The sequence below is a fragment of the Scomber japonicus genome, chromosome 3, assembly GCF_027409825.1.
Source record: "Scomber japonicus isolate fScoJap1 chromosome 3, fScoJap1.pri, whole genome shotgun sequence".
NCBI classification, from domain to species: Eukaryota; Metazoa; Chordata; class Actinopteri; order Scombriformes; family Scombridae; genus Scomber; species Scomber japonicus.
Genome location: NC_070580.1, coordinates 26,474,783 through 26,494,264, shown reverse-complemented (window position 1 = coordinate 26,494,264; position 19,482 = coordinate 26,474,783). Strand labels below are relative to the sequence as shown.

General features: G+C 41.0%; 1 protein-coding gene across 3 annotated transcripts; it reads left to right on the top strand.

The window, feature by feature from the left end:
• Window positions 1-9,063: 9,063 nt before the first annotated feature.
• Window positions 9,064-19,101, top strand: LOC128356292 (proto-oncogene tyrosine-protein kinase Src-like). 3 transcript variants are annotated; one of them, XM_053316787.1, is made up of 11 exons: window positions 9,064-9,334; window positions 10,822-10,918; window positions 13,779-13,877; window positions 14,114-14,217; window positions 16,712-16,861; window positions 16,947-17,102; window positions 17,324-17,503; window positions 17,666-17,742; window positions 17,918-18,071; window positions 18,265-18,396; window positions 18,647-19,101. In XM_053316787.1, the coding sequence occupies exons 1-11, from the start codon at window positions 9,064-9,066 to the stop codon at window positions 18,853-18,855; spliced, it is 1,629 nt and encodes a 542-aa protein (XP_053172762.1). In that variant the 3' UTR covers window positions 18,856-19,101. The 3 variants fall into 3 exon arrangements, with proteins under 3 accessions (XP_053172762.1, XP_053172761.1, XP_053172763.1); XM_053316786.1 differs by having other exon boundaries at window positions 10,819-10,918; XM_053316788.1 differs by lacking the exon at window positions 16,947-17,102.
• Window positions 19,102-19,482: the final 381 nt, after the last annotated feature.

Genomic DNA, 19,482 nt, shown 5'->3' with positions numbered 1-19,482 from the left:
ATAATTTGACATACAATGCCCTGCAAGTGTTCAAACCCCTCTGCTAAATTACTCTTTTCACTGGATAATATAAATTACAACAAAAAATATAAATTAATAGTTAAGTGGTCTACTATAGTGTATAATAATAATAATGGTTCAGAATAAAGATTTCTAGAGAGAGGACACTGAGATAGTAAATGAACCCTGAGGGAAAGACTGTAGCCTATTAATGACAACTATCCAAATGACATTACAGCTGTTAAGATAAAAAACATTTGAACCTGTAGCATAATTGTTTGTCCCATCTCTAACAGACACGCTAGCAAAATCATTAAAATCGTATAATACAATAGTTAATAATTAATTTATTTTTAGGGGTGCTGAGATCAAATTTGGATTTGCATGAGCACCCATAAAAAGGGTCTAAAATCGCCACTGGTACTGAACATATGTGAACAAGTGGTTGCTAAGCGATAGTTCCTCGTGTGCATGTGATTGGTTGACACACGTTCGAAAGTTTATAATAGCCTACGGTAGAGTTTTAATGGTTTTAATATTAATACGCAAGCAGAAAAAAGACACTTAAGTGTGAGTCGCTTAGCAACCAATTTTGCCATAGCCAGCAATGGAGCTAACTGGGTTCTGGTAAAAAAAAAAAAAAAGCGAGATTTACTTTGACTTAACATGTGTTGCGTTATAATGAAAAATTAAAAAAAACTTCTGAATCGTGACTCGAGATTATTTTATGAAAGCTAACTGGGGGGGGGGGGGGGGGGGGGGGTGTTGTCGTGCCCTCCAATGCCTCACAGTAAAAAAAAAATACAACGTCGGCTTTTACGCGACTCGACGTGAATGTGGACACCGCCGTTATGTGCGTAGAGAGCGTAACATCCAGGCTCATCATATTTGTATGCTCTCGTGTTTCGTCAGTGATGCACTACTATCCCGTGCCTTTCCCCTTACCGACGAGGCATGTCTTCTCCACACTACACCACTCCTGCTTCGTCGCATGAATTAGCCGCGCCGTCGACTCTTCCCAGCTGGTCAGGCTCCTTCGCCATTTAGGTTTTTTGGTGTGTTGTAGTGAAATCCCGGCAGCTGTGCCCTCTGCTCCTGAACGCATCACCGTCATGACCTCCTCTCGCTGCGATTCCGCCGAAATTCGCTAAATGGGATTCGTGGCTGGCCCGACGTTTCCACAGCAACTGGCCATCCGCTTCCATTATTCCCCTAATGAGGACAGCCACAAGGATTTAACACGGTGCAATAAGACTGTGCGTCTCTGATTTTCGGGCTGAATCTCAAGACGCCTCAAAGGTGAGTTAATTAAGAGTTTATGGCGTTTTTTAATGGGAGAAAAAAAAAGAGATTTGTGGCGGAGCTTTTGGGTTAGCTACTGCGTATTTTCTCACACGGGTGTTTTCTCAGTCAGCGTTATGAGACCCCCCCCCCCCCCCCCCCCCCCCCCTCCAACACACTGACTTGTATTTCATTGTTGCACACAGGCCATTCAGTGTTGCTCTGGCACATTTGGCCAGTGCCACGCATAGTCTGTGTCAGGGGCTATACGTTGTTGACGATTTACTGTAGTACCCACACTGTAAATGCGCAGCCGGTGTGCAAATGTCACATTGCTGTCTTTTTCTCACAGCGATAAACGCAGAGGAAAAGACGCAGAAAATCGACGGCATACATAAAATAAAGCCAACAAGCCATCGAAATTCAAAATGGAGCAGTGAGAGCACCTGTTTTGATTCATCAGGCCGCATATGCGCTGTATGTGAGCCGGAGCCCACGACTGTCTCAGCAGCAGTGTCGCCTTTTGTCTGTGTTCCCATTCACAAATCGCTGTTCGCAGGCCTAACATGGATCACGTTGGCAAGCGTGGATTTTCAGTGTTTTTTTAAAATTTATTTCATTTTTATTTATTTGTTCCTTTCCCAAATTCTCTTCCCTAAGCAAAGACGTTATCATTTTGACAGCTGCTACTCCTGTAGGCAGCTACCCCACCCCTTGCTTCTTTGAAAGCAGCTTTACTGACAACAACTGGTGTTTAATCCCACGGAAATAGAATTTTAATTATGTGGCTAATCTATTTACAGTCGGTTTTGGGGCTTTGGACAAGTTCCAGCTAATTTCCATAAGGCAGGTTTGCTGTGAATGAGACACATGGATCATGGGAAAAGCTCAAAATTGTGTCTTTTTGGTTTTTTGTTTTTTGTTTTTTTTACTAATTGGCAACCTTAAAATATGTATTGATAATCCATCCCTTGTTGATAACTCTGAGCATGAACAATGCATATTTGGATTTGTAAAGTCATCAAAATGACTTCCTCTGCCACTTTAAACACACTTTAAAAAGAGAAATACATGTTTCCTTTTAGAGGGCAGTAAGAGATTGAAGTTGGCTTTAAGGGTGAAACAGGCTCTTGTGGTTCTGTTTTTACCAGAACATGTTAAAATAATATATTTACCAAGATGTAATATAAACATATCAGGAGGAAAACAATTTTTACAGTACTCTAATATTAAAGAGACAAAGTATATTGTGTCAACCAGTATCTTGAGCAACTTGATGCCGTCATTAATGATGATAATAATAATAATAATATTAATAATAAATATGTGTGAGGTCATTATTTGCAAAGAGTGTGGCACCTCTGGAGTGAAATGCACCCCACCCTTTGACCTCCTCCACAGAATTAATCATGCTGTAGCAGCCGTCTCTCAGAGGCTGGATTACTTGCTGCTAGAGCCACCAGTTAAAGATGGACAGAAAACGGAAGTAGGGTTTTATCCTCCTCTTCTTCTCCTACTTGCCTGTTCTCTATGAGTGGAAGAGGGGAGATGAGATGGGACAGCTCGACACAGCCACAGACTTTCTTAAGTGTTTGGGGGTCAGTGAAACAAAAAAGGAAATAGAGAGAATCTCATTTCGGGATTCAGAGTGCTAAATTGGGACACGACTTGTCTTTTCTTTATCCTTTTTTAAATCAACTACCCATTCTCTCTTTCCCTCTCTCTCTGTCTTTCTCTCTGACCGGGCTATATTTAGATGATCTGTGTATTATACATGTATGTTTCATGTTATCGTCCAGCGTATAGCAGAATAAGACAGTGACGCTAATGTGCACATTTCCTCTCGTTTTGATCTTGAGGAACCATCATTGCCCACTACCCCTCACCCCCCCCCCCCCCCCCCTCCTTCCCTCCCTCTCGTCCGCTCCCCTGGGCAAACTGTAATTTTCTCATTCGACTGAAGCATTGGCTCGAGCTCCTTCACTCTCTGCAGCACAGTGGCAACTGTTACCGTCTGTTGTGACTCAGTGAGGTTCGTCACGGCCAAATGTGCTTATGGGCCTGACCAGAAATGTACAGCTTGAACGCTGATCGGGAAAGATGGGGGGGGCGTGAGAAATTGTCGAGCTTGGTTCCTATCTATGAAACATCAGTCTGGAACTTTTTAATGCAGGCAGTAGAGCTGGAAAAATGTGTAAGGTAATCGATTAGCTGATTGAAAGAGAATGGATTACCTAGAATAAAGCTTTTCAATAATAGAAAAATGCCTAAAAATGGTTTGTTTCTAGCTTCTCACATATGATGATTTGTTGTTTGTCTTATATGATTATCAGGTTGAATCTCTGTAGTTTTGCAGACAAAATAAAACATTTAACCCTCACACACTGCTCATATTCTAACCTGTTACAGTATTTCCTCACATAATTAGTCACAAACATGATTAACCCTTAATGACGCTTTCAGAGATCAGGGAGAGTTTTTTTTTTTAGTTTTTTGAGAAACTGTATATAAAACACTATATTATGGTCCAGTGTTACATAACACAGAAGAACAAAACTATTTCATATTAAATTAAATGTGAAGAACACTCTAGATTTCAGTTTTTTGTATGTTCTGGGTCACATTAGGGAAAGTAATCACATTTCAGGATTGAAGAGAAAAGTATTTTTAATGGTCTCAGATGTTTTTAAAAAATGGGTCATATTTGACCCTGAACAGTATGTAAGGGTTAAAGACATCTTGGGCTCTGGGCTCAAGTTTATAGACTAAATTGAATCACTGGCGAATTGAATCTTTGCAAAAAATTACAGAATAGTAAATTCATTAGTTGCATCTTTATCAGTTAAACAGCATTTCAAAACAGAAGCCAGTCATTTAGTGACAGAACTGTAGTATTAAATGAGGGTTTTTTTTTCTTTTTTAATTTTTTTGTAGAGTTACAACAATTAGTCCATTAATCAAGTAATCTGCAACTGTTTTGATCATCAAGTCATTGTTTGGTAGTCTTTTTTTAAGTTAGACTGCCTAATTATTCATAGTTTCAGCTTCTTAAATGTGAGGATTAGCTTTTTTAACTTTCTTAACATTTTAGACTGTTAGTCAGACAAAGCAAGCAAATTGAAGACATCAGTGTGGACTTCGAGACATTGTGAATGTCATTTATTCCACAATTGTTTAACATTTCATAGACTGTGAGTGAAAGTGATTCACTGTCTAATTGAGAAACTAATGTGTAGATTAATTGAAAACATTAATTGCACCTTCACAGTTTTCATTATTTTACTGTTATTTTAGATAGTTGGGCAGCCTGAAGAAAAGGAGCGAGATACTGATGACCTCAGATTTTACCAGGGTTTATATCGAAGAGTCAGGTACGACTTTGTAGGTTTATACCATTGTCCGAGGCAGAAATAAGCACAAATACTGTCAAAGATGCAGTTTCCTTACCGTTAAAGGTGTCATAACGTGCCTGCTGTATTAACGCTAGTTCCTTTCAGGTATCTTACTTTTACTTTCACTCTGTCTCCTGGCAGTATTTGTCCCTCTGTGCCCAGTATTCAGTTCATGCTCAGAGACAGTTTTATAGATTTAGTTAAGACTCAGTCAACACTGAGACTATGAAAAAAGACACAGGTTAGTGATAAATGTACTGCGGATAATGAAGTGCTCTTGAGCTCCATTGCGGTTCTGAGGTAAATACCACTCAGCGAGCAGCCTTTTGAACGGAGCCTGTATTTGCCGAGACTCATATCTAATCCTTAAAATCTCTTTCCCCAAAACACAACCGAGCATAGCGTTATTCACACAGTCGGCATGTCTGTGCCTTGTGTCACTCTGTTAAGGAGTTATGAAGCCATATGTTTTGATACTTCTTCACATTCAGAGAAATATTAGAAACAGAAAGCATTTTTAACTTGCATAAACACCAATACAGTAAAATGAAAGAGGAGTAAAAATGTGTTAATTATGATTTTAAAATGAATTAAGTGATTTCTGATGTCAGGACAAGCATGAAAGGGGAATGCAACAGGAGTTAAAGTTGGGATTGCTGTATATCCTTGGAAACTAGAGCACCGGTACTCCCTCCTCCCTATTCCTCTTCTTCATCTCCCTCCTCGCTTCCTTCCTCCCACCCCGGCCTCCCGCCACTCAGGTGCCTGCTCTTGTTGCAGTCGCTGGCAATCACAGCCGTGTGGCGCAATCTGGCTCTCCTGCATTCCTCTGTGCTTCTGATGAATGGGGAAAAAAACTCACAAAGGACTTGAAATCTCCTCATCTCTCATTCCTCATCATATTTGTAATTCTCTTTTATCTTATTTATCTCTTTTTTTTTCTGTCCGGCATACTTTTGTTTCCTTCATCATCTTCACTCCTCCAGTTCTCCTCCATTTCATATCACATTGTTAAAAAGGAGTCACATGTTAGCACTTCTTGATATTAGGGCACTCTGACACCATATTAGGAAAAGGCGTGAGGCTTAGCTGCGTATGTAAGCTGTTGTTTACATACGTAGGCTCTGAGGCTTTCAAGGGTGCTCTGGTGTGTGCAGACCAGCAGTGGTGAGCGTTGGCCAGTATGTGCACCGTGACTCTGGACGAGAACTCTGCCGTCACCGTGTTGGGATATGTTTTCAGCGCTGGTCAAGGATCATTACCTCTCCTCATTGGTGTTTTCTTCATTCTCCTTCAACTTAATGATAAGTCAGCTTTCCAAATCGTCTTGACTTGTCTTCAATCAAAGGATCAGGGTTAAAATGCTACTTTCTGCCAATTGCTTGCCTCGCTGAACTGTGTCCAAATTCCCCCATGCTGTATACTAATAATCTGGAAGTTTTAACACATGCATATTTTACTGTAAGAAAAATGTGAGTGTGTTCATATGACAGTGAGTGTGGAGGAAATGATCCCTACAGGATCAAAACTGGGCCATAATTCTGTGTGCGTTTTTCTAAAAAATCACTCCAGTTAGCGCTGATTATCTGAACAGTATGATGGACGGAGAGCAGAGAAAACGTTTTGTCACCAGTTAAATAAGACTGCAGAAAAAACATTTGAAAGGGCACTTCTGCTTGATTGTGAAAGTAAAATTGTACACGGTGCATACTTTTGTTTTTTAATAGTATTTTATGTGTTATGTAGGAGCTTATGCTGTTTTGTAACTCAATCTGAACTCCTAGTATCACATCAATACTAGATCAATACACAATTATTTTCACACATTTGCACATAAATACATAGTAACTCACCTGTTGGGATCACATGTTGACATCACATCTAAAGTTGTTTTTGGTTGCTCAAGGTATATCTATAGCAACATGATAGTTTGATATGAGGAAGGAGTACTTTTAGTTCCTGTTTTTGCATTTTATGTGGATTATTTTAGCCTTTTTATATCTCTTGCAATGTGTTGAAAGTGGATTTTTGTCACAGAGTATTACTGAAGAGCAGAAGAAAGCTTGGTACCAGTGATGGTATCAGAGAGTGAGAAACTCGCCTGGAAGCCCTTTCCTATTATTAAGAAAGGTATTATACCAACTATTTGCAGGATGGTGGTATGTGTAGAACTAGAGGATGTTGATGCTCCAAAAATACACATCAGACGCTGGTTTTTAAGTAGACTTGGCTGTCGGTGATAATTTACCAGGAGTATTTGTGCAGATTCAAGCACCTCAAGTATCTGCTTATGTACGTATATTGACAAAATGGACTTGTAAATGTATCTGTTGCATAAGTGCCTCCAGTACTGTTTAAATCAATTGGTATTGCATTCCCGTCGGCCCGTGCTGCCTCTGTTGCCTTTTAAACCACAAGGTGAAGTAGTAGAAGTTTACAGCCAGACTCAAAGTCCAAAGTCCAGACTCAGCTGTCAAATCAAGCGCTTACCCTTCACACAATTCACGCATCCCTGTCAGTCTTTTTCCGCCGGGCCTATGGGTTTATCGCTGTGTGACTCAGTGTTGCACCATGGGATACGTTAACCCCCAAGTGCGCCAGATTACATCCTGGCAGGAGTTGAATCAAAGCTTGTATGACTGTATGTGTGCTTGAAATCACTCGTGCACATTCACGCACACTCAGCAGCTTACACGCCCACACAGCTCCACAGTGGGATCCTTCCATATCTCCGAGAATCCCCATACCTGTGTAATTATGTTATGCTCGCACATTACACTTAAAACACCCACTAAGCCTCAGCTGTCCGAGCGGTACACAACAACCACCTACACGATCTTTTTACAGCTACTGCCAGTTCCTTCCTCCTCGTCTGTTAATAACCCTCTCTGTCCTGTCTGTCAGACTCACTCAAGTGTGTTGGAAACACTCACAAGGGATACACACGTGTTGGAAAAAGGATGTGAGACACAACTGAGGTTGGGGTGTTGGTGTGAGATACAGCCTTGTTCCCTTGTTTCCCAGAGACCAAAGAACAGCTGCTCAAACACACACACACGCACATATACACACAGACATCTACACACATGGCTCGTACCCTCTGTCTGGAACTGAGAGTGCCTTTATTCACAAAGGAACAAGACTGTTTCATGTGTGTATGACTGTATCTGTTTCAGCTGGCCTGAAATAGCCGGTCTCACAGTGAGTCACTCTACAGCACCCTAAAGGGAGGATTGGACTTGGTGTGTGTGTGTGTGTGTGTGTGTGTGTGTGTGTGTGTGTGTGTGTGTGTGTGTGCGCGTGTGCGTGTGCGTGCGTGCGTGTGTGTGAACGCAGCATTCTTAACTTTCTGTGGGTGCACTTGACTGTCTGAGCATGTTTGTCTTTGTCTGCGGCGCTCACGGTGACGGCGCGCTCTTGACTTGTTGCAGATGTAAGATGTATTCAGCGTCGGGGATTGAATGGGGGAGAGGTGGTGGTATGACAACCTGTAGAAGACGAAAACCGTTACTGTCCTTGTCAGCTCGCACAATAATAACACTCGGCTTCATTACAGCTCGCTGCTTCTTCTTGTCTTTTTTTTTTTTGAAGCTTTGTTTTCCTCGTAGATGCTTATTGATTCAGAACTGATTGAATCAACAGATAGGAATGACCTTGAATGCATGTGTGTTGACTGTTTCAAGGTGTCCTGTTCTCACAGCATTTGCATACTAAACAATTCTGACTGAACCTGGAACAGCTCCAAGGCTACTCTGTGGTGGATTTGGAGGGCCAAAATGACTTTGAGGCTCACACAGCACAGCACACACCGCTTAAAGGGAATTTTTGTTTGACAAAGGTGAATGAATAGAAACTGAAAAAGGGTCAGTTCCTGTTCCTGAAGGAAGAGTATTTTGGGATGGGTGGATTAAAACTGTTGCATACAAGTCCTTTTTTACTGATGGAATAGCATCCATATTTTTTCTGTCTGGGGTTTGACATGTTTCCATATAAAATATACATATTTTAAAAACATTAAATATTATCAAGAGTTTAAAAGCAGACTGACATCCAAAAGCCCACATCTAAGTCAAGTTGCAGCTGCCAGAATGAAAGTAGGCCTGTGGGTTTTATATGATGGCAGAGGGCAGCTGAGTTGCTCCATAATTTTTAACCACATTTTATGAGATGAAATAAAATGTACAAGGTTTGTCATTGCTGCGGTTTGACTGGGAAAGGGTGAGATGTTGATTTATGTGTAGCCTATATGTTTTTTTCATTTTAAACATATATTTGCCATAATAATGATAGATAGAAATGTTAGCAGCACAAAAGAGGTTTTTTTCACATCCTTTGGGACATTTAAGTGCCGCATCCTTACTCATCATTGGCTCTCATCCTAGGTCTGCACATGGGGGCGGGCAAGAGCAAGCCCAAGGAACCGGGCCAGCGCTCCATGAGCCTGGACGGCACCATTGGCACAGGCTCAGACAGCGGGCACTTCCACCACCTGGGCCCTGCCCAGCAGACCCAGACCCCTAACAGGAGCCCTGCCGTTGGGACAGGCAGGAGGGGGCAAGGGCAGCACCAGCACGCCCCGACGAACACGCCTGAGCTTGCTCTCTTTGGAGGGGTGGACCACACAGGCACCGTCACCTCACCTCAGAGAGGACCTCTGTCAGGTAGGTAACACCAAATGATGATAATAGTCAAGATTCGTTCCTAAACTTCATGTTTCAGATATTGACCCAGATTACAGTGTTCTTTAATAGTTTGTGTTGCTAAGAGTGAAATGAGAAGATCGATACTATTCCCCGCCTGTACACCAAATATCAAACTACAGTGAACAGCCAGTTAATTTAGCATAAAGGCAGCCTACTAGTACTTTTATGACATCATGTTAAATATATATTTTTTAAATCCATACAAAAACTGAAGTAAAATCATCAGACTGTGGTTTTACAGGGGATATTTCCTCACCAGGCATTGTGACTTCGTTGAGTCTCTGCTGGTTGCATGACAACCTCACAGTGATGACAAGACTGCATGAAGTCACTGCTTCCAGCTAAGAAAAAGTCCCTCACACGTATTCTCTTATAAAAGCACAAATTGTAGTTTTTACACTTTGTACAACGAACAAAAGATAACATCATAATTAGTGAGCTTTTGAGGTGCCTTTTTAAAGCAGATTTTTGTTACCTTTGGACAGAATTGGGTCACCTGTTTCCAGTATTTTTGCAAATCTAAACTAACTAGCTGCTGACTCCACTGTAATATATAAAGCACATACATGAGTTGTATCAATCTTTCTTATTTAACTCTCAGCAAGAAAGCAAATATATTTATATATCAGAATTTCAAACTTCTGTAAATGTGTGTTAAATGTGAGCAACAAAGCAGAAGCAAATACATTTTATATGCACAATGACCTGAGAAAGCACCACATATTCAGATTTAAGTTGAATGATAAAATCTAAAATAATTTCCAAGAATCCAAAAAACTGTTACAACAAGTCACATCTAAAAATAAAGCTGTTTCTTTTTTTTGCACCATCAACTGTCAAACAATCTTAAAACCTGCCCTTTGACTTTGCAGTCCGCTGTGGCCCACCATCCAGATTTCACTTGACATTAAGCTGTAATGTGTCTAGACTGGCCAGATGGTTTGGTTAATGTTGCTCCACGCAAACAGCTGAGAGCTCCTGGTGTTTCAGGAGCAGCTCCTCTGGCCACCTCTTCCCATGCATGTAATGAGCCAATCAATGATTAACCGGAGAGTTCCCGAGTTTAGATCACAGTTCATTAAAAGGAGGCGGCAGAAAGCTGCACACACAGACGCTCAGAAAATAGAAAGCCGCTGTTATGATGACTTTGTCCTTCATGGCCTATCGGTCACAGCAGTCTGAATGTCGATATTTCTCATTAAGGCGGAGCAAATTGCTACTTTTATACAGATATATAGAGAGGGGGGGGGGGCAAAATAACTAGATTTATAGCTTTGCATTGTATAGAGCAAATTATCATCAAGGGTTTGACCTGCAATATGGAACTTAGATTACAGAAGTTAATGTGGAAAGCGTTTTAAAAGGAAGTACAATTGTCTTTAATTACATTGTTCCCTAAATGTGTATTTGTGTGGGTGTGTGTGGGTGTGTTTTTCTTGCAGGAGGTGTCACTACATTTGTGGCGTTGTATGACTATGAGTCACGGACAGCATCTGATCTGACCTTTAGGAAAGGCGACAGGCTGCAGATTGTCAACAACACGTAAGACACAACAGTCATCTATCTTTCTCTCCCTTCACAAAAAAATCTAAATGAACAGATTTGTAGACGCACATGTGAGCGTGAGTGGGCACAATGTGTATATGAATGAACGCAGACAAACACAGCAAGAGTCAGAGCTGGTAACTGCCGAGTGATCCAGACAGTGGAGTCTGATCCTCCCCATCTGTCGACTAAAAACAGAGCAGAGCCACATTTTACTCATTCTGTTCTCGTCATTATCATAACCTTTAAGACACTTTATAGAGCTTTTCATAGCAAGATTGACACTCACGCTCCTGCCCTCTGCACAGATACCAGCTCTGAAATGTGTTTAGGTGTGTCTGTGTGTTGGTGTGATTTGTGTGAATTGGAATAGCACATAGATTTCAGTAGTAGGAAATGAAAAAGGGGGAAATTACATGCATTTTAAAAGCTGCTGTTTCCGAGTCAAATCATGTCTAGTAGTTTCCCTGCAGGTGTTTAAAAATCAGAACAATGGTGATTTTTTTTTTTTTTTTCCTATGAGCTCTTTCCATAATTTCCTGCCATAAGTCTGTTCTGTTGTTCTTTATCTATAGTCTGGCACTACACAGTAGGGTTAAGATGTTATGAATTCATACTTTATTTATACTGCATAATAAAACAGTTCCAGTATCTACACTACAAAACAGTATTTGGCGAATGTGAGTTTTTATTTAAAATTTGAATGTAAATAATGGATTGGACGCAGCGAGACTCAACAAGCGTGTCCAGAAATCCCAAATGATATGTGGATTTGATCATTTATGGAAAATAAATGGAGATTATTCCATAATTCTCTATTGAAATTATTACAAACTGAAGTGACATTGAAGACGGAGCTTCATGCAGCCCTACTGTGTAGTCCCACAGCATATTCGGCTCTTCCACTATCTGTCTGTGCTACGTTGCTTTGCCTTGCTGAGTCTTCTTGCCACGTTTTGATGTGTCTGCTGTGTCTGTTATCTCTCCCTCTCTCCTTTCTTTCTCATGCTTCATGGTTTCTCCTAGGAAAAAGTACAGCTTCAGGTCAGTAATACTTAATGCAATAAAAAAAAATCTTGTGTTCACTGTCACTTTCCTGCTGCACTGATTTGTCTGCACCAACTGTAACTGCATTGAAAGATTTTACATAGGAGATGTAGAGTAGATAACGTATTGTAAGTCACTGGACATAGAGCATCAGCTAAAGGTCCAAAATGTAAGCTGAAGGACTGTAAGGCTACGTTCACACTGCAGTTAAAAGTGACGTGAATCCGATTTGTTTGCTCAAATGTGACCCATATCTGAATTGTTTCTGACAATGTGAACAGCACAAGTCGCACTGAATCGGATGATGATCGGAGATTCCTTCTAGGACCTGTAATTGCAATACCGCAATACCGTGAAACCGTGATATTTTTGCTTATGGTTATCATACCGCCAGAATCTCATACAGGCCCATGCCTAACCAGTGTAATGGAAATTCTTATTATTCATCTTTGAATAAGATCAAAAGAGTAGTTATGGTATATGATTAGATGTATGTGTGTGCGTGACGTCATTAATGATCAACTGAGCATGCGGGTCACTTCAGGAGTGTGAGCTGTTCACATCGCAGTCCGCAGACAGGCCACATTTAAAAGTGTAATATGAACAGTCAAACAAAAAAATCAGATTTGAGCAATGAATCAGAATTGAGCATTAAAGCCTGCAGTGTGAACATAGCCTAAGTGGATTTAAAGGCTGCTTATGTTTCTGTCTGCTTCCTCTCAATTAGTTTTTCCTCACATCACTCTGTCTTGGTGTGGGATGAGATGTGTCAATCGTTAGGCTTCTTTTATCTTTTGTAAAGAACATTAAAGGTCTTCAAACAATCTGAGGACACAGTCTGAAGCATCCTGTTGTGCAGATGCTGTAATACATTAAGGATACACTGATAATGCTCTTTATTTTTCTGCACCAAATTCCATCAAAAGACCAAAACGTGAATGAATTGATCTTATTACAAGTGATTTCCCTGATAGCTCATGCCTCTTAGCTTACGTGACTGCTGGATTAATGAGATCACTGCATCACAAGATCACGCATGAATCAATCTTATCAGGCTTCAAGTTATGCGATTTTGTACGACCAATTAGCGTCCTGTAAGGATTCTCACGTGATCTTGCTGATCCAGCTGCCTCGCAAGGTAAGACGGTGATAGACAGATGGTTCGTCCAATCACCTGCCAAGTATTTTTTTTGAAAGTGACTGCCCTTTTTCTCGTTTCCAAGGACAACTTCTCAGACGGGTCTCTGTATCAAACCATCTGGCGCGTCAGGTTAATAGACCTCCATTAACACCCAAAAACTATTAAAAACACATCAAGGAGCCACACTGCTGCACCGAGTGGCATGTTCCTCTGTTTTGATGAATGACAGGCAGCGTAGTTTGTCATTTGAGTCAATCACTCAAATAACTTATGAATGTAAATAGTGACCAGCAAGCTATATTAATCCATGACTAAAACTAGCCTTTTTTATTAAATGAAATATATTGTATTTTTAGGACCCACTTTTAAAGATTGACTGCTTCAGTAGAAACCAAAAAGCTTGAAGTCAATGTATTTGAGACAAACTAATGCATTTTTATTTTTGGTCACCTCATGGAATTTGTTGACAAGTGAAAAATGTACAATAGCACCAGCCGTATCCTTCACGTGTTCTTTCACCATCAAATATCTCCTCTCATAAGTGGGAATACACCATAACATCTTTATATTAAGAAATGCTTTTGTTGCCCATGTCAGCTTTCTGTTGATGATTCACTCTCTTGGTCTCGTGTGTTTTGTTGCTTCCTCTCCTCTCTCTCTCTATCACAGAGAAGGGGACTGGTGGCTCGCCCGCTCGCTGACGACGGGAGAGAGCGGTTACATCCCCAGCAACTATGTGGCTCCATCCGACTCCATCCAAGCAGAAGAGTACATAATCCTTCTCTTATTTCACTATTACAGTTTATTTCCCCCCACAGCTTTCAGGCAGTTTTCAGTGCAGAATTGGAATGTATTCTTATGCAAAGCTGTTTCTACAAGCTAACGTTAAAGGATAGAGATTTTTGTCCTGTACATTTCTATATGTTGCCAGAAGTAACTCTGTCTGCTCAGCAGTGCTGTCATGTCTTCTCACTGATCTTTTTCTCTGTGGCCCACTTTGGCAGGTGGTATTTTGGGAAGATCACTCGGCGTGACTCAGAGAGGATCCTTTTGAACTTACAGAACAGGCGAGGAACCTTCTTGGTGAGGGAGAGCGAGACCACTAAAGGTGAGAGAGCAGACGTCTGTGTCTCTCCAAAGAGATCCAATTAGCTCTTCTGCTTTTTTCAGTGTTAGTTTATAATGAGCTATCAAATCTGTGATTCTCAGCCTTTTTGGAGGATAAAAAAATCATGTGTGAAAACAACTTGCCAACATTAGCCAAAGAACTGAAAGAGTCTGGTCTTTATTGAACCAACATGTTTTCAGCACACATGCTTTCATGAGGTAGTTTTTTGAAGGTAGTTTAACCAAATTGGTTTTTCACTTTTTGTCCTTATTTCAACATGTAGTTTATTGATGAGTTAGTGATGGTTAAATGGTTAACAATAGAATAGTTAAAGAAAAGGTTCACAATTTTTTAGCCAAAATGAACATTGAAACAGGTTTTGCTCACTGTAATCATTCCTTCTGTTCATATTGAGCATTAAATGCTTCCCTCCAAATGTACTTGGATGAATAATTCATTCATATTATGTTCAGATAATCTTTTAAATACATCTTTACATAGGAGGGCTGTGGATTGTGTCCCCCATTTCTTAAAAGGGCATTATGAAGGGCTCTCTTAATGGACAGTAGGAACAGGAGGAATGTTTACAGCAAGAAAAATATGTCAATGTTCATTTAGTAACTTGACTGTTGTTTTAAGACACACTTTAAAAATTGAGAATCCATCCTTTAAATTTAAATGTGTGGAAATTATTTTAAGCTATGTCACCCATTCTAGGCCACACTACTTAGATAATAGCAAATATTACTTATTTATCAAAAGAAAACATTTGTGTGAAAAACAAGAACGAGATGCAGTTATGAGATTGTGTTGAAATATTCTCAGAGATCATGATAACACGCTGAGAATAAAGTTGTATAATGATTGTAATGTAACAGCAGACGCAGCCTTTGAGATGTGTTGTTGGAAAATGCACACAGTATCAAAGAAAATTATGACTCCAAAACACATTTAACAGAAACCTGACCTTTCTATTTTGCACTTGTTGGGTATTTAAAATGTGTAAAAAGAGGAAGTAATGACACTCTGTGTCTCAGGAGCTTAGTGTGCACCGCAGATGAGATGTTACTTTGAAATAAGCAGATCTTTGGGGACCTAATTTGAAAGAGGCAGAACCTCGTAATTAAGTCATTTGTTAACTTTCACACACGCCTGTGGCTCTGTATCTTTGTTCTCTGGGCTTGTGGCAGAGTTTTACATCTTTCTCAGAAAGTATTAAGTCAGTTCTGGTCCCTATGACGTAGGTGAGCTCTTCAGGGGGTTGTTTTGAAGGAAGTGCAGAGAAAAAGGGAAAGAGCGGAGTGGATTGGGGCTTGTGAATGGATAGGGGTGAATCACTCTGCCAGAAGTAGGTCAACCTATGAGGGTGCTGGATTTCCCCCCGGCTATAAGTCTCTGTTCTCCCAACACACACGCACACACACACTGAGAGAGAGGGGGGGGGGGCATGAAAAGAAGGAAGAGCAGTAACAGAGGGAGGGGGGCTCATAGAAAAAAGGGGTAGGATCCGGGGGAGTGGGAGGTGCTCTGGCAGGAGGTGTGTTGGCCTCTGGGTGCGTTCTGTATTAGATATCAAATGTGAAGTTCATACAGCGTGACACAGATGAGCAGATCTTATGTTGTATGAAGTGTAAATTATGTCATGCTGTGCAAGTTAGAGATCATTTATGGGACTAGGAGCACAGAAGTGACCTAATTAAAATCTTAAAACATGGGAGGTGAAAATAAATCCATCCTAGCTCTAGTTAGAGGTGTTTGTGTGCCTGATCTGTTGTATGTGAGTGGAAAAATCGCTGTGAAATGGATTAAATGTTGTCATTGTGTCAAAACATAATGCAGCATTATATTCTGCACACATTTTAGGAAGGTTTTAGTAAAGGGTTATAGTTGTCTGTCAATGTTGATATCAAGTGGTACATCAGGTGGATTTACTGTCAGTGCAGTGGCTAAAATCTTTGGGATGTGTGTCTTTACTCCACTGGATTTTCTTTCAAAGAAAGGGAAGACACACAGTGAACATCAGTCAGCAAAACCCCAGATCAAAGTGGATTGATTTTTCATTTTCCTTTACTGTGAAACCTCCCTGTCGAGCTTATATTTGCTAAGTCTGCTCAGTCTTTTGAATCAGTAGGATTCCTGTCACATCTGCAAGGTTTTAAATGCTTTATGTTTATTTTTACTTTATGTATTGTTTTAATTTAAGTTTCTTTTTATGTTTCATGTTTTAATGCTGATTGAACACTTTGCGAATGTAGTGTCCTGTACAAAACGATAAATTAAATTCCTGAAAGCACTAGTGAGTGAAAACGTTACATAGTAGTGGGCTGTGGACAAGGACAGACAGGCTTGGTTGAATTTCCAGAGCCCTTAAAGAGGCCAACAGGGACTTCCCAGCACAGCTGCTAGGAAACACCAGAGAGCAGCTGTCACACAGGCCTCGATATGCCTGGTTTTATTGTCTAACCTGTCTCTGTCTGTTGTTTCTTCTTCACAGGGGCATATTGCCTGTCAGTGCTGGATTATGATAACACCAAAGGCCTGAATGTTAAACATTACAAGATCAGGAAGCTGGATAGCGGAGGTTTCTACATCACTTCCCGCACCCAGTTCACCAGTCTACAGCAGCTAGTCTTCCACTACCGCAGTGAGTACTTAGACACATCTGAGGTTTAACCTTTTCTAATGCTGCTGCAATTACCCTGACATTTTATCTTTCTCTTCTCTTTCAGAGCACTCTGATGGGCTGTGCCACGCTCTAACAGACGTGTGTCCTGTGGCCAAACCACAGACCCAGGGACTAGCCAGGGATGCCTGGGAAATCCCTCGAGAGTCTCTCCGCCTTGACCTTAAACTAGGACAGGGCTGCTTTGGAGAAGTCTGGATGGGTAAGGACTATTCTCCATATCCACACTATTGTGCACAGACATTACTGTCAACAGGGGTTATACACTTAATGTACAATCTATAAAGTGTTAATGAGGGAAATCCTGGTAAAAGTTACTAAAACTCCTTGATATCTTTAATAAATTGATAAAATATCAGTCTTAGAGAAGGAAACAGAACACCTTATGCAAGAAGTTAGATAGTGAAAGCTGTTTTCTGTTAGGTACATGGAACGGTACAACACGGGTAGCCATCAAGACCCTGAAGCCTGGCACCATGTCTCCGGAGGCCTTTCTACAAGAAGCGCAGGTCATGAAGAAGCTCAGGCACGAGAAGCTGGTCCAGCTGTACGCTGTGGTGTCCGAGGAACCGATCTACATTGTGACAGAGTATATGAGTCAAGGTAATACAGGATACAGGCTGTAACAAGAGTATCGAACCTCTGCCTCTACTATACTATTTGCAGTCAACAGTCAAGTAACAAAAGTTGGCAACACATTATCTTATTACTATAGTAGTTTGTTTATAGTAGTTTGTCTAAATATTTTTTGTCTTGCATTCACAGGTAGCTTACTGGACTTCCTTAAAGGAGATGCAGGAAAAATGCTTCGTCTGCCTCAGCTGGTAGACATGGCAGCTCAGGTAATAATATTTGATTATTTTGCAGCCCCAATATGATTTATTGTGCTCCAGAGTCAATAGTGCCTCTTACAACAATCCATAATCTACTGTACACACTATAATGTATTCTTTCCTGAAAACATTGTTTTTAATGTTTTAAAATAATATTTTAATTTTCTCTAAAATCTGTCATCAGATTGCTGCAGGAATGGCCTACGTGGAGAGGATGAACTACGTCCATAGAGACCTGCGTGCTGCTAACATCCTGGTGGGAGACAACCTGGTGTGTAAAGTGGCCGACTTCGGTCTGGCAAGACTCATTGAAGACAATGAGTACACCGCGAGACAAGGTACGTCCTAATTACTCTTTCATTTAAAACTGGTATTACTGTTGTTAAAAGAGCCACAGAGAGAAAGAGAGATTTGTTTACCGAGATTCAAGAGATTCAAATTTGTTCTGAAATGTAGACATATTTTTATTTCACAGTATGTTGCTTTTAAATGTTACTTAAATGTAAAGTTTAATGTCCCATAATTCCTCAGGGGCTAAGTTTCCAATCAAATGGACAGCACCGGAGGCAGCTCTGTACGGTCGTTTCACCATCAAGTCTGATGTCTGGTCCTTTGGTGTGCTGCTTACTGAGCTGGCAACTAAAGGCAGAGTCCCCTATCCAGGTGACGCCCCAACTAACCTCACATCACATAATGTTCCTAAAGACTTGATCAAACAAACTGTTGTTTGATGAATTGATAAAACTATAGAATTCATTATTTTATGTTTTAAAAGATATAAATGATGTAATTTCAGGCAATGGTGTCTTTTATGAATGTACAGTTATTTTCATTCAGCACACATAAAATGACCCTTGGTTTATTTTCATGAAGATACTTTGTCTTAAGTCTAACTCCGTGTTTCTCTCTGCAGGCATGGTAAACCGTGAGGTCCTCGATCAGGTGGAGCGCGGCTACAGGATGCCGTGCCCGGCAGAGTGCCCCAGCTCCTTGCACGAGCTCATGCTCTCCTGCTGGAGGAAGGATCCAGAAGAGAGGCCTACATTTGAGTACCTGCAGGGCTTCCTAGAGGACTACTTCACCTCCACAGAACCCCAGTATCAGCCTGGGGAGAACCTATAGAACCACACACTGAACCAACCTGAGGGAGGACCTCAACACAGAACGATCTGCACTAACCGACCTCAGAGGAGCGCCTGTGGGAGGATCTAAGCCTGTGAAACTCATCTGGGAGGAACTTGTCATTCTTCTGTGGAAGCAGAACCAAGATAGAGAACTGTAGAAGTCCCCTCTGTGCCATAAAATAACTGCTACAGAAGAATGTGGAGAACCTCCTTTTTGCTCACTGTTTACTGTAGGTTCTCCATAGTGCTCACCACAGTGGAGAACTTGTTCTGCAGAACTGAGGTTCAAGGCTATAAAAGGAGGTCAGACTCTGGCTATCAAAAAGATTCATTTGAGGGATTAAACTTGCGGGTAAATGTCTTTGAGCGGTGCGACTGATGTGGGAGGAACCGAATCAGGATCTACAGATGGAGCGAGAGGGAAAAAGAATAAACCTCCGGCCGAAGAAAGGAAGTCATATGGAAGGATATTTCAGTCTGGCATGAGCTGTTAAGCGAAACCTCCCTCTTTACCTACTCGCATTTCTTTACCCTCGTCTGGTACCTTTTCTCGCCTCGCCCACAGAAGAGCACTGCCACTGTGGCACAGGTGCCAAAGGAAAGTCTGTCTCTCTTAACTTCCTTT